General features: G+C 49.9%; 1 protein-coding gene and 1 pseudogene across 6 annotated transcripts in view; both read left to right on the top strand.

The window, feature by feature from the left end:
• Window positions 1-14,996, top strand: part of FARP2 (FERM, ARH/RhoGEF and pleckstrin domain protein 2) — a 148,707-nt gene that overhangs the window by 122,833 nt on the left and 10,878 nt on the right. For all 5 annotated transcript variants that reach the window (XM_050751950.1, XM_050751951.1, XM_050751949.1 and 2 more), the window contains 3 exons: window positions 6,166-6,296; window positions 13,937-14,005; window positions 14,715-14,804. In XM_050751950.1, coding sequence (XP_050607907.1) covers window positions 6,166-6,296; window positions 13,937-14,005; window positions 14,715-14,804 — 290 coding nt within the window. The remainder of the gene's footprint in view (window positions 1-6,165; window positions 6,297-13,936; window positions 14,006-14,714; window positions 14,805-14,996) is intronic.
• Window positions 6,768-9,711, top strand: LOC126932797 (BTB/POZ domain-containing protein KCTD5-like; annotated as a pseudogene). Its single transcript, XR_007718315.1, has one exon. The product of XR_007718315.1 is annotated as a BTB/POZ domain-containing protein KCTD5-like (transcript).

The raw sequence follows: 14,996 nt of genomic DNA, 5'->3' as shown, positions 1-14,996 counted from the left end.
AGAACCTTCTTCTGAGGGGGACCCTTTTTTGAGGGGAACACTGTTCTTAGGGGAACCCTTTTCTGAGGGGACTCAGTTATGAGGGAGACACTGCTCTCTGGGGGTCCTGTTCTGATAGGGATGCGCTCTGAGGGGATCTTGGACTGAGGGGGACCCTGCTCTGAGGGGTCCATACTCTGAGGAGACTCTATTCTGTGGGGACTCTGTTCTTAGGAGGATACTGCTCTGTGGGGACTCTGCTCTCAGGTGGATGCTGCTCTCAGGGGACCCTGTTCTGAAGAGACGCTGTTCACAGGGGATGCTCTGAGAGGACCTTGTTTTGAGGAGACCCTATTCAGAGGGGAACCCTGTCCTGGGTGCTCATTACCCTGATGGGACTCTTATGTGAGGGGAATGTTATTCTGAGGGGAACACTACCCTGAGAGGATCTTGTTCTAAGGGGGAATAGTGTCATGGGGGCACATGTTCTGAGGAGGATGCTGTTCTGGAAGGGGACCCTGTTCTGTGGGGAATTCTGCTCTGACAAGGACCCTGTTCTGAAGAGACCCTGTTCTGAGGAGGATTCTATTCTGAGGGGTCTCTGTTCTGAGGGGGGGTCCTGTTCTGAGGGGGATGCTGTTCTGAGGGAACCCTGTTATAAAGGGATACTGTTCTGAGGGGACCCTGTTCCGCGTGGGATGCCATTCTGAGGGGACCCTGTTCTGAAGGGGATGCTGTTGTGAGGGGACCCTGTTCTGTGGGGGATTTTATTCTGTGAGGACCCTGTTCTATGGGGACCTGTTCTGCGGGGGATACTGTTCTGAGGGGGATGGTGTTGTGAGGGGACCTTGTTTTGTGGGGATCCTGTTCTGTAGAAACCCTGTTCTGAGGGGGATGCTGTTCTAATGGCACCTTGTTCTATGGAGGATTTGATTCTGTGAGGACCCTGTTCTGTGGGGACCCTGTTCCCCTGTTCTGAGGGGGTGGCTGGTTTTTTTGTTTAGTTTTGTTTTGTTTTTTGAGACGGAGTCTCGCTCTGTAGCCCAAGCTGGAGTGCAGTGGTGCGATCTCGGCTCACTGCAAGCTCTGCCTCCCGGGTTCCCGCCATTCTCCTGCCTCAGCCTCCTGAGTAGCTGGGACTACAGGCGCCCGCCACCTCGCCTGGCTAATTTTTTTGTATTTTTAATAGAGACGGGGTTTCACCGTGTTGGCCAGGATGGTCTCAATCTCCTGACCTCGTGATCCACCCGCCTCAGCCTCCCAAAGTGCTGGGATTACAGGCGTGAGCCACCGCGCCCAGCCGGGGTTGCTGTTCTAAGGTAACCCTGTTCTGTGGGGCATCTTGTTTTGTGAGGATGCTGTTCTGAAGGGAACCCATTCTGTCGGGATCCTGTTCTGAGAGGACCATGTTCTGTGGGGACTCTGTTCTGAGGGAATCCTGTTCTGAGGTGCCCCTGTTTTGTGGGGATTCTGTTCTGTGGAGGCCCTATTCTGAGGGTAGTGCTGTTTTGAGGGGACTGTTTTCTGAGGGGACCTTGTTCTTAGGGGGATCCTGTTCTAAGGGGGATGCTGTTCCATGGGAACCCTGTTCTGAGGGGACCATGTTCTGTGGGGAACCTCTTCTGTGGGGACTCTGTTCTGAGGGGGACCCTGTTCTGAGGGGAACCCTGTTCTGAGGGGATTCTGTTCTGTGGTGATCCTGTTCTGAAGGAATCCTGCTCGGATTCCTTGAGATACTGTTCTCAGGGGAACCTGTTCTGTGGGGATTCTGTTGTGTGGGGGATGCTGTTCTGAGGGGGATCCTGGTCTGAGGAGGGTGCTGTTTTGAGGGGACCCTGTTCTGAGGGAGATTCTTTTCTATGGGGACCCTGTTCTGAGGGGACCCTGTTCTATGGTGTTCTGTGGAGATTCTGATCTGAAGGGACCCTGTTCTGTGGGGCATCTCATTCTGTGAGGACCCTGTTTTGTGGGGAACCTGTTCTGGGAGGACCCTGTTCTGAAGGGAATGCTATTCTGAGGAGACCATGTTGTGTAGAGATTTTGTTCTGTGTAGATGCTGTTCTGAGAGTGATGCTGTTTTGAGGGGACTCTGTTCTGAGGGGACCCTGTTCTGAGGGGACCCTATTCTGAGGGGGATGCTGTTCTGAGAGGACTCTGTTCTGTGGGAATCCTGTTCTGAGGGGACCCTTTTCTGTGGGGACCCTGTTCTGAGGGAAATCCTGTTGTGAGGGGAAACTATTCTGAGGGAGATGCTATTCTGAGGGGACCCTGTTCTGTGGGGGATCCAATTCTTTGAGGACCCTGTTCTGAGGGAGATTCTCTTCTGTGGGGACCCTGTTCTGTGGGGATTCTGTTCTGAAGGGACCCTGTTCTGTGGGGCATCTCGTTCTGTGAGGACCCTGTTCTGTGGGGATTCTGTTCTGAAGGGACCCTGTTCTGTGGGGCATCTCGTTCTGTGAGGACCCTGTTCTGTGAGGATTCTGTTCTGAGGGGACCCTGTTGTGAAGGGAATGCTATTGTGAAGAAACTGTTCTGTGGGATTTTGTTCTGTGTAGACCCTGTTCTGAGGAGACCCTGATCTGAGGGTGACCCTGTTTTGAGGGGACTCTGTTCTGAGGGGGATGCTGTTCTTAGGGGACCCTGTTCTGTGGGGATCCTATTCTGAGAGGACCCTGTTCTAAAGGGATCCTGTTCTGAGGGAAACCTGTTCTGTGGGGATTGCTGTTCTGAAGGGACCCTGTTCTGTGCAGCATCCTGTTCTGTGAGGACCATTCTGTTGAGAACCTGTTTTGTAGTGAGCATGTTTTGATGGGGATCCTGTTCTAAGGGGACCCTATTCTGAAGGGATCCTGTTCTGAGGGGCCCCGGTTCTATGGGGATTCTGTTTTGTGGAGACCTTATTCTGAGAGGAGTGATGTTTTGAGGGGACCCTGTTTTCAGGGGGATCCTGTTCTGAGGGGGGTGCTGTTCTGTGGGGACCCTGTTCTGAGGGGGACCCTGTTCTGAGAGGACACTTCTGAGGGGAATGCTGTTCTGAGGGGATTCTGTTCTGTGGTGATCCTGTTCTGAAGGGACTCTGGTCTGAGGGAGATGCTGTTCTCAGGGGACCCAGTTCTGTGGGGATTCTGCTCTGAAGGGATCCTGTTCTGAGGGCACCCTGTTCTGTGGGGGATGCTATTCTCAAGGGACCCTGTTCTATGGGTACCCTGTTCTAAGAAGACCCTGTTCTGAGGGGGATGCTGTTCTGAGGGGACCCTGTTCTGAGGGGGATGCTGTTCTGAGAGGACCCTGTTCTGAGGGTGATGCTGTTCTGAGGGGACCCTGTTCTGAGAGGATCCTATTCTGAGGGGGATACCATTGTGAGGGGATCCTGTTCTGTGGGGATTCTGTTCTATGGAGACCTGGTAATGAGGGGACCCTGTTTTGTGCAGATTCTGTTTGGAAGGGATCTTTTTCCGAGGGGGATACTGTTCTGAAGACACCCTGTTCTGTGGGGAATCCTTTTCTATGGGGATTCTGTTCTGTAGAGGTTGTTTGTGGGGACCCTGTTCTGTGGGGATTCTGTTCTGAAGGAGACCCTGTTTTGAGGGGGATGCTGTTGTGAGGGGACCCTATTCTGAGAGGGATGCTATTCTGAGAGGTCCCTGTTCTGTGGGGACCCTGTTCTGAAGGGATCGTTTTCTGTGGGGACCCTGTTCTCAGGGGGATTTTGCTCTATGTGGCCTCTGTTCTGAGGGTGATGCAGTTCTGAGGGGACCCTGTTCTGAGGGCATTATATTCTCTGGGGACCCTGTTCTGAGGTGGATGCTGTTCTGTGGGGATCCTGTTCTGTGAGGACCCTTTTTCTGAGGGGACCCTGTTCTACGGGGGATTCTGTTTGGTGGGCATCCTGTGCTATGTGGATTCTGTTCTGTGAGGACCCTTTTCTGATGGTGACACTGCTCTATAGTGACCCTGTTCTGAGGGGACCCTTTTCTGAGTGAGATGCTGTTCTGAAGGGACCCTCTTCTGAGGGGACCATGCTCTGAGGGGACCCTGTTCTGTGGGGGATGCTCTTCTATGGGGTCCCTGTTCTGAGGGGGACCCTTTTCTGAGGGGACCCTGTTCTGCAGGGGATACTGCTCTGTGGAGACCCTGTTCTGCGGGTTCTGTGGAGAATATCAAGGCAGATCAGGTGATGTATAGGATCATTATCATGCCATCAGGTCCAAAATGTGTCCTGAGCTTCCAGCAGCCGCCAGTCCCTCCCGAGGTGCAGCACAGCGTCCATGTGGCAGTCAGGCTCCCAGCCCTGCACTCTGTGGAGTCAGTATTTGAGGGCAGGGTGGCACTGGTGCTTGTTTGAGTGGACTCAAGCAGCCATGCAGCGAATGGGCATGGCATGATGAGTCTCTGCCTGACATGGTGTCTGGAAGGAGGGGCTCAGACCCAAGTGCTTTCGGGATGGCCAGCCTGGGAGAGCCAGGGGTTGGGGTCAGGAGCTTAGAAATCTGCACAGAGCAGTAGGGTTGGTAGCTGCCAAGACCTATGCTGGATTCACTGAAGTTCTTCCTTGTTTTCAGTGTCATGCAGGTGTCTTTGACGGAAAATGAATTTTGTCAGTCAATTTTGTTTGTCAATGATGATCTCTTCACGTACTTCATTCTTTTCTGACTTTATCTTCTGAAAGCTGTAAGGGACTGTTGTCACCCCCACTGGAAAGGATAGAGCTGGAACAGTCAGGTGACTTCATGCTAACAAATCTTCCCAGGGCTAGAGCTGAGCACTGGGCAGTGCTGGGTGAGGGGTGTGGACCTTGTCATGGAGAAGCTTTGTGGCCCGGAAGTAAGAGGGAGTCATGATAGAAACAAGGCAGAAGGTGGCCGGGCATAGTGGGTCACGCCTGTAATCCCAGCATTTGGGGAGGCCAAGGCGAGTAGATCATCTGATGTCAGGAGTGGGAGAACAGCCTGGCCAACATGGTGAAACCCTGTCTCTACTAAAAATGCAAAAAATTAGCCAGGTGTTGTGGTGGGCATCTGTAGTCCCAGCTACTTAGGAGGCTGAGGCACAAGAATTGCTTGAACTTGAGAGGCAGAGGTTTCAGTGAGCCAAGATCGTGCCACTGCACTCCAGCCTGGGAGACAGACCCTGTCTCAAAAAATAATAATAATTAATTAATTAATTAAAAGAAAGAAGGGGGAAGGTGGTCCCCATGAGTGATTCCAGCAAGGAGGATGCAGACCCTGTGCTCCAGGCATCATCAGAGGTGGGAGCAGGCTCAGCTACGCTACGCCACCACTCTCAGCATGTCCTCAGAGCTGGGCAGACTACTCTTGGTATAACTTTGTATTTTAAGTTTCCTGTCCAGATTATAAACTTTCTCTTACCTTTGCTTGAACTATAAGATTGGCATCTGTTCCTGGTTAAAAGAGAAAATTACAATTGCTTTGAAGGTGCAAATCATTTAGCCTTTAAAGTACAATAAATCATTTTCCTTTAAGAGCAAATACTGCCTTACCCATAACATTAAATCATTATTTACAAAGCCTATCCTTTTTGCCAAACCAGAATATGGGCTGGCCAACAGTTTGGGTTGAACAACCTGAAGGCCTCAGGGGTATCTGCAGGAGCAGGCACCTGGTGGCTGCATATAGTAGGCAGCAGTCCTATAAGTCCTATAAGGCAGGGATCCCCAGCACCCCTGGCCATGGACTAGTACCAGTCCAGTCCATAGCCTATTAGGAACCAGGCCGCACACCAGGAAGTGAGTGACCGGCAAGTGAAGCTTCTCTTTATTTACAGCCACTCCCCATTGCTTGTATTACCACCTGAGCTCCTCCTCCTGTCAGGTCAGCAACATTAGATTCTCATGGGAGCACAAACCCTATTGTGAACTGCGCGTTTGGGGGATCTAGTTTGTGTGCTCCTTATAAGAATCTAACAAATGCCTGATGATCTGAGGTGGAACAGTTTCATCCCCAAACCATTCCCACCACCCCTGGTCTGTGGAAAAATAGTCTTCCATGAAACCTATCCCTGGTACCAAAAAGGTTGGGGACCGCTGCTATAAGAAGTCAAGTAGGATGTACCTCTAATTAAAACTGCCTTTTAGAATGCTGGTTTTTGTCACAAGGTGGTGGGTGGGTGGAGGGTGCTGTGCACACCACTGCCTGTACACCTATACTGAGGGGTCTCTCCACACAGATGCCCTGAAGGCCATCACAGAGGTGACTACCACACTACAGCACATTCTCATCCGGCTGGAGAACCTGCAGAAGCTGACGGAGCTGCAGCGGGACCTGGTGGGCGTAGAGAACCTCATTGCTCCTGGCAGGGTGAGTGACCTTACTCTGGGAATGTTTTTTGAGCTACTTTGTTTTTTTAATTGAGATATAATTTACATACCACGAAAGTCACCCTTTATTTTAAAATGTATAATTTTGGCCAGGCACAGTGGCTCATACCTGTAATCCCAACACTGGGAGGCTGACGTGGGAGGATTGCTTGAGCCCAGGAGTTCAAGACCAGACTGAGCAACACGGGGAAACCCTGTTTCTATGAGAATTAAAAAAAAAAAGAATTGCCGGGTGTGGTGGCACACACCTGTGGTCCCAGCTACTCAGGAGACTGAGATGGGAGGATTGCTTGAGCCAAGGAGGTCGAGGCTGGAGTAAGCCCTGATCACATCACTGCACTCCAGCCTGACAACAGAGCAAGACCCTGTCTCCGTTAAAAATAGGTAAATACGGCCAGGCACAGTGGCTCACGCCTATAATCCCAGCACTTTGGGAGGCCAAGGCAGGCGGATCACCTGAGGTCGGGAGTTTGAGACCAGCCTGACCAACATGGAGAAACCCTGTCTCTAAGAAAAATACAAAACATTAGCAGGGCGTGGTGGCGCATGCCTGTAATCCCAGCTACTCAGGAGGCTGAGGTAGGAGAATCGCTTGAACCCAGGAGGTGGAAGTTGCAGTGAGCCAAGATCACACCATTGCACTCTAGCCTGGGTAACAAGAGCGAAACTCTGTCTCAAAATAAAATAAAATAAAATACATACATATATACATACATACACACATACATACATACAAAAAATGTATAATTGAGTGGGTTTTAATATCTTCACAAGGTTATGCAGCCATCAGTATCTAATTCAGAACATTTTCATCACCCCAAAATGAAACCCCCACACCGATTAACAGTCACTTCCCATCGCTATTCTGAAGGGGACCCTGTTCTCGGGGGACTCTGTTCTGAGGTAATCCTGTCTGGGTGGGGATGCTGTTCTGTGGGGACCTCGTTCTGCTCCCTAACCCCTGGCAACCACTGATCTACTTTCTGTCTCTAAGGAGTTAACCTGTCTGGGCCTTTCATAGAAATGGTATCATACATTACTGTGGCCTCTTGTAACTGTCTTCTTTCACTCAGAATAATCTTTTCAAGGTTCATTCATGTTCCCTTTTTTTTTTTTTTTTTTTTTAATTTGAGACAGTCTCTCAAATTAAAGGTGCAGTCACCAGGCTGGGGTGCAGTGGCGCGATCTTGGCTCACTGCAACCTCCACCTCCCAGGTTCAAGTGATTCTCCTGCCTCAGCCTCCCAAGTAGCTGGGACTGCAGGCACATACCACTACCCCCAGCTAATTTTTGTGTTTTTAGTAGAGACAGGGTTTCACCATGTTGGCCAGGATGGTCTCAAGCTCTTGACCTTGTGATCCACCTGCCTTGGCCTCCCAAAGTGCTGGGATTACAGGCATGAGCCACCGTGCCCGGCCTCATGTTCCTTTTTGTGGCTGAATCATATTCCATCATGCATGTATCACATGTCTCTCCACTCATCTGATGGACACTGGGTTATTTCCACTTCTTGGCTGTTATGAATAGTGCTGCTGTGAACATTCATGTACAAGTTTTGTGTGGACTTAAGTTTTCAGTTTTGAGTATATACCATACGCAGGGTCATATGGTAATTCCATGTTTAACATTTTGAGGAGCTGCCAAACTGTTTTCCAAAGTGACTGAACCATTTTTCATTCCCACCAACTTGTATGAGACTTCTAGTTTCTCCACATTGTGTGTCACTTTTTGGTTCTAGCCATTTTAGTGAGTGTGTAATGCTGTCTTGTGTGGTTACAATTTGTATTTCCCTGATGGCTAATGACATTGAGCATCTTTTCATGTGCTTATTGGCCATTTGTAGGCCTTTTTTGGAGAAATGTCTGTTCAGATCCTTTGCCTACCTTTTATTTTATTCAGAATTTGCTAGGAACTCTTAAAACCCAAAAGTAAAAGACAACCTGTTGAGTTTTAAGGGTTCTTTATATTCTGAATGCTATAGACCTTTATCAGACTATGATTTGCAAACATTTTCTCCCATTGTGTGGGTTGTCCTTTCACTTTCTTGATGGTGGCCTTCATTTACAACATGAAAGGTTTTAATTTATCTATTTTTTTCTTTAGTTGCTTGTGTCTTAGATGTTATATCTAAGAAACTATTGTCAGCCAAGCGTAGTGGTACACACCTGTAGTCCTAGCTACTCGGGAGGCTAAGGTAGGAGCATTGCTTGAGCCCAGGAGTTCAAGGTTGCAGTAAGCTATGATTCCGCCACTGCACTTTAGCCTGGACAACAGAGCGAGACCCTGTCTCAGAAAAAAAGGAATTACTGCGAGCACTGCCACCTGCCCAGTGCAACCTTGGGGCAGGGCTGGTAGGGTCGACCTGTGCTGCTGTAGTGCAGGACTCAGAGCACCCTGGCCCAGCACCCGGCAGCATGTCCAAATGGGTCTGGCTCAGCGTTGGCTGCACCTACTTCCTCACCACCCAGCAGATGCTGTGCCAGGACCTGAAATACTTCCTGTACTGCTTATACTAGGCTAACCCTGACAAGGATGAAACTGTTGCCTATTTAATGGTCAGAGACCCCACCTATTTCGGGCCTGTGCTGAACTACCTGAGACATGGCAAGCTGGTGATTAACAAAGATCTTGTGGAGGAAAGAGTGTTGGAGAAAGCAGAATTTTACAATATCACCTCATTAATAAAACTTGGATAAAATTAGAGAACAAGAGAACAAAACATCACAGGTGCCCATGAAGCATGTGTACCATGTACTTCAGTGCCAGGAGGAGGAACTCACACAGATGGTGTCCACCATGTCCGACAGTCAGAAGTTTGAACAACTGGTTAGCATTGGCTCCTCTTACAACTATGGAAATGAAGATCAGGCCAAGTTCCTCTATGTGATGTCCAAGGAACTTCACAACACCCCATACAGTATGGCCAGTGAACCCAGCAAGAAGCCCAAGATTTTGCAAGAACAAGGTTCAAGGATGTGAGGGACACAGTATGAAAAAATGATTTACTCTTTCCCAAGATGCAATGAACTACCATGTCCAGGAAGCTTGGCTGCGAGAAGGAACCTGCTTTTGATCATTTTTCTAGAGATCTGTGTGTGAATCCTTTTTTGCCTCTGAGGTGGGTGGTGAGAGACAGGTCCAGCTGTCCAAGGCCAGGTGTCCCCAAGGGGAGGAGCATGGCGGCCAGGTGGATGCTGTCTCTTGAGAGGGGCTAGAGACTGAGACAGATGCTCCCAGTCAGCCCACTCAATCCCTGAAGATCATGTAAAGGACAGAGTTCTTGGTGCTACACATAGTCTGTAAAAGCAGCCTGGGCTTCACTGGCAGGAAGTGGCCACAGCGTCATCGGCGTCCAGCAGGTTGTGGCCTCTGGTCTGGCTGCCAGGCCCTAGACTCAGTCGCGAGCTCTGCCTCCCAGGTGGGATCGCTGGTTGCTCTCAACCTCACAGAGCTCCTGACAAAGGCGGCTTCTGCATCATCACTACTTCCTGGCACCGTTTCAAAGACAGGCCTTTTTCCGACACAGGCTATGATCCTGCCTGACTCAGTCCGGGACAGTCAAGGCTTTTCTTTTTTTTTTTTTTTTTGAGATGGAGTCTCGCTCTGTCGCCCAGGCTGGAGTGCAATGGCCGGATCTCAGCTCACTGCAAGCTCTGCCTCCTGGGTTTACGCCATTCTCCTGCCTCAGCCTCCCGAGTAGCTGGGACTACAGGCGCCCGCCACCTCGCCCGGCTAGTTTTTTTTTTGTATTTTTTAGTAGAGACGGGTTTCACCGTGTTAGCCAGGATGGTCTCAATCTTCTGACCTCATGATCCGCCCATCTCGGCCTCCCAAAGTGCTGGGATTACAGGCTTGAGCCACCATGCCCGGCCAGTCAAGGCTTTTCAATTTGTGTTTTCCAGGCGAGAGAACTTTATACCCCTTTTCAGTGTGGATAGACTCCCCAGGGTTTATACTCTGGAAATGCCCACAAGGATTGCTGCGTTGAGACTGATCTGTTCAACCCGTTATCATGAGGTAGCAGTGTTGCCTTGTCCCCCACTCTGTGGGCTCATGGGGGAGCTGGTGCCTGTCAGTGCTATGTCACACCTGGCATAGAGGTTGGGCTGGAGGCCTGTCTGCTGGCTTCTGGAACTGAAGGTCTGGGTCACAGTGAAAATTTGGGATGTTTATGGAGCATCACAAATGCCTCTCTCTCACCACTCTGTCATTTTCTTTGTATAACTGTGCAGCCTTTCTGGGATGTTTGGGACTTCAGTCGACCATCATGGGCTCCACCCAACATGACATGGGAGCTGATGGGATTCTTTTAGAAACTACTGCCCACATCCTTTGAAAACAGACCTTTCTCAGCTGGTTGTGGGGACCTGTCAGAGTCTGGGGACCTGGTGTGCAGGGCAGGCTCCAAGCTCTTTGTTTCTGGAACTCCAGCTTCCCAAGGAGCACTGTGCAGACTGACCGCCAACTGCCCATGTGCAGGTCAGAGGCTCTGACACTGTCTGGTTTCCAATGCTTCTGGAGACTTCTTGCCTAGGCCTCATCTTCTTTGCCAATAACCTGATTAACCAAGTTCTCCAGCATTAGGACTTAGCACCTCCTTTTTGTAAGGTCTCTTGTATGCTGTTAAATGTTTGGCTTAGACAATTTATAAAAGCCTTTCTAGAGGTCAGACTTAGCCATGGGATGACCCTGTCCTCCCCAGCAGAGCTCAGGAGGAAGGCAACCACTGTGGGCCCTCAGAGTGTACTCTCTGGGGAGCTGCTGACCCCTTAGCATTGTTTGATTTTTGACTTTGATATAATAGATAGGCTTGTGGTTTTTTTTAATTTAAAGATATTAAGATTTAATTCACTAAAATCACTAAGATTTAATTCACTAAAATTTGGGTATAGTATTTTATCAGCTTACAGTTTAATGCCTAAGTTTCCCCTGAAAATAGCAAACAAAATTGTGTATTTATGAAAAAAAGAAATGAAAAAAGAAAGAAAGCCTAACCCAGGGTATGAAGATTTACCCTTCTGTTTCTTTTCTTCTAATAGTTTTATGTTTTACCTCTTCCATTTAGATCTTTGATCCATTTTGGGTTAGTTTTTGTGTATACTGGAACATAGGAGTCCAACTTTATTATTTTGCATGTGGATGTCCAGTTTTCCCGGCACCATTTATTGAATTGTCTGTCTTTTAACCCTTGTAGAAGATCAGTGGGGGCTAGGCATAGTGGCTTAAGCCTGTATTCCTAGCACTTTGGGAGGGCATGGCAGAAGGATCACTTGAAGCCAGGAGATTGAGACTAGCCTGGGCAACATACTGATACCCTGTATCTACCAAAAAAAAAGAAAAAAAATTTGCCTGGCATGGTGGCACACACCTATGGTCCCAGCTTCCCCCGAGGCTGAGGCAAGTGGATCGCTTGAGCCTAGAAGGTCAAGGCTACAGTGAGCTGTGATCACACCACTGCACTCCAGCCTGGGCAACAGAGTGAGACCCTGTCTCAGAAACAAAAACAAATCAATGAACTGTAAACATATGGATTTATTTCTGGACTCTTGATTCTATCCCATGGTCTATATGTCTATTGGGCCAGTTACTTTCTGTCACTAGTGCTTTTTGCTTTGAACTCAATACTCTCAACATAAAAAAATTGTTTTAAAAATTACATGGAGATGTTTCCTGTCTCAGCACACACATGTGCATTGAAGCATGTGTATGAATCATGTTCTGTGTTAGCTTTGTTAGAAGAAGGTATTGAAAATGTGGAACTGCGAGCTTGGAGAAATGAATTAGCCTGGAATACACAGGAAACCTTCCCCACTTCAGGAGTCTGGGCTTTGATCGGGTGCTAGGACCACCACTCTTTTGTTTCTCTCCTTGGCTGCATAGCGTTGAGCTGTTGCTGCTGGCTGGGAACTCCTGAAAGTAGGGCTCATGTTACATACCATTATTTCTCCTAGTAATCTCTGTGCAGGGTCTTATAGATGGTGGCCCAGGGAACTGTCGCTGGGTCTTATAGATGGTGGCCCAGGGAACTGTCGCTGAAAAGACAATTGAGAGTTAGCTACATAGGACAGTGGCAAAGGTGTAGGCTCTTGAGCCATGCATCAAACTCAGTCTCACCACACTTCCTGTGTGTCCTGGGCAGGCTGCACCACCTCTCTGAGGCAGGAGGTCTTGAGGATGAACAAGGAATCTATGTCAGCTGCTCAGCCCTGGGCCTTGCATGAAGTAGATGCTGTGCAAATTCAAATAATAATTTGTTATTATTAGTCAAAATCTCTAAAGTCATGTCTGTATAGCCCAGAGTTTCATGTCTTCCTGAGTTAAATATGTGTGTCAGTCAGGAGACAGAAACCATGCCAGTTATTTGAGCAGAGGATGTAATAGCAAGGATTGTTAACCAGGTATAAAGTTGATGAGGTACCAAAGGGTAAAAAGAACTGTGAAGTGTCAGGGAGGTGGCAGAACTGTGAGCCACAGGTACTACCCTAGGGCTGGGGAACAAATTTGACAGCTTGGTCAAAGGCCCATAGCACTGAGCCTCACAGCTGGCAGCAGGGCCAGTGCATGGTGGAGAAGGCACCCCGTGGGTCTGGGACGTACATCCTGTGTGGGGGCTCTGGAGAGGGGGCTGCTGCTCAGCCAGTGCTGGGGTCTCTGAGTGTGATGCTGCTGCCTGTGGCTGGAAGGAACTGCCACTCCCAGGGCCAAGCAATTGCCAGCAGCTCACAGGGACCTCAGTGTGTGGTCTCCAGGGCTCCCTGTCATGCCCCTGTGGCCTCTCAGAGTAGGGCTGGGAGGCAGGTTTGGAGTGAGAGCCCCAAGCTTAGTTACCAGCCTCATCCAGTTACACAAATGCATCCATATGACCACCTTCCTCATTGTGTGGGGTGGACGTTTCTGTTTGGGCTGATTTTTCATCCTACATGTCTGTGAGGATTATCTGTGTAGTGTGCTCCTCCTTGCGCCTTCACACAGTGTGTTGGGGCTGCTCATACTAGTGGGCCCCTGACACATTCTCTGGACACCTGCTGCTCCTCCTGTCTGTCTGAAAGGAACAAACGGTGGAAGAGCTCCAGAGCAGTCCAGGTTAGGAATTCAAGGGGCTCCCAGGACTCTCGCTTACCCTATCTGCGCAGGTGTCTGACGCTAGCAGGATTCTGTTTTCTTATCTAATGCCCTGTGGGGAGGGGCTAATTTGAATACCTAGGAGAACTCTCCTTTCCTCCTCCCATTCTCAAACCTGCTCCTGTCCAGTTTTTTCAAAGCGGATCTCAGATGACATCTTTGTGGCTGAACCCTCCAGCAGCTTCTCCTCAGCAAGAACAATACCCCGGGCTCTACCTCTTGGTTGTGTCAGGGCTCCAGGGCTCCTAGTCCAGGGCAGGTACTCAGTAGATGATTTGAAGACTGAATTTGTTGGCACCAAGACAGGACCTGGTGATCATGGGCACTGCTGAGGGTAGAGGAGCCCCACTGGGAGGCCCCACTAGAGGACCCTCATTGGGAGGAGCAGCCAGAGGAGCACAAGCGGCCACAAGGCTATTCCTGACCCTCGGCCCGGCTAGTGCGCATCCGCCAGCTGCCCTCAGCCAGCTCAAAGGGGACTCTGTCTCTGTCTTTCAGGAGTTCATCCGTGAGGGCTGCCTTCACAAGCTCACCAAGAAGGGCCCGCAGCAGAGGATGTTCTTTCTGGTAGGTTTTCTCCCCACTCAAGCTGTGCTTCCCCCCCAAGGGGGATGGGCAGCAGTTCTGTTAGGGATACCACGTGCAGCGGCAGTCCCTTGGCCTCTGTGTAGTTTAGCACTTGGAGGCTTTGGTGCAGGTGGGTAGCGTTGGAGTCAGACGAGGCCAGGGGAGGGTCACAGAGTGGGAAGAAGCAGAAAACAGCTTCTCCGCCCACCCCGGGGCCAGCCTCCCTCCTCATTCCAGGTTCTGAGCACCTGACTATGGGACAAACAGAAGCCAAAAGGTTGTAAAGTCCATATACATGTGGCTGCAAGAAGGTGCTACTGACTGCCCAATGGCCAGTCGGGACAGGCTCACTGTTGGCCCAGAAGCCCCTCCCAGCATGTCCTTGTTCCTACCAGTTAGTGGGTTCCAGCATGAACCATGTGGATGAGGAGGTAACTGAGTCAGCACCAGCCAGAATTCCTTACTGCCTCCAGCTTCTCAGCCAAGCTAGCTGGGAGCTGACCCAGCAGATGTACTGGTTCCTGTGGCCACTTCCTGCCTCTGGTCAAAAATGACCAAATGAATGAATAAAAGTCCCCTTTTTGCCAGAAATCTCCAGCAAGCTGAATAGATCTGATGTCCACATGATGAGCAGCCAGAGTCTAAGTTGGTCTGCCCATTAAGACACTTGTTTGTGAAGTTCATAGATGTAAAGCTTCCTACTTCTCAGTTCTCAGACATGTTGCTGTACACAAGCAAAGGAGTCACAGGGACCAGCCACTTCCGGATCCGGGGCCTCCTTCCCCTCCGAGGCATGCTGGTGAGTGGTCTTGCACCCTGCCTGGGGTTTCCACGTGGTGCTGGGCTGGGCCCCACCCACCTCTCTCCTGCAGAGGTGAATCCTAACCCAGCAACACTGAGAGCAGTACCTGCTGAGTATTTGGCCACACTGGGAGCAGCACCTGGTGGGCATTCCTTGTTGGTTGTCTCTGACCCCCATGGTCATTGTTCT

The sequence above is a fragment of the Macaca thibetana genome, chromosome 12, assembly GCF_024542745.1.
Source record: "Macaca thibetana thibetana isolate TM-01 chromosome 12, ASM2454274v1, whole genome shotgun sequence".
NCBI classification, from domain to species: domain Eukaryota; kingdom Metazoa; phylum Chordata; class Mammalia; order Primates; family Cercopithecidae; genus Macaca; species Macaca thibetana.
This window is presented reverse-complemented; position numbering and strand designations above follow the sequence as displayed.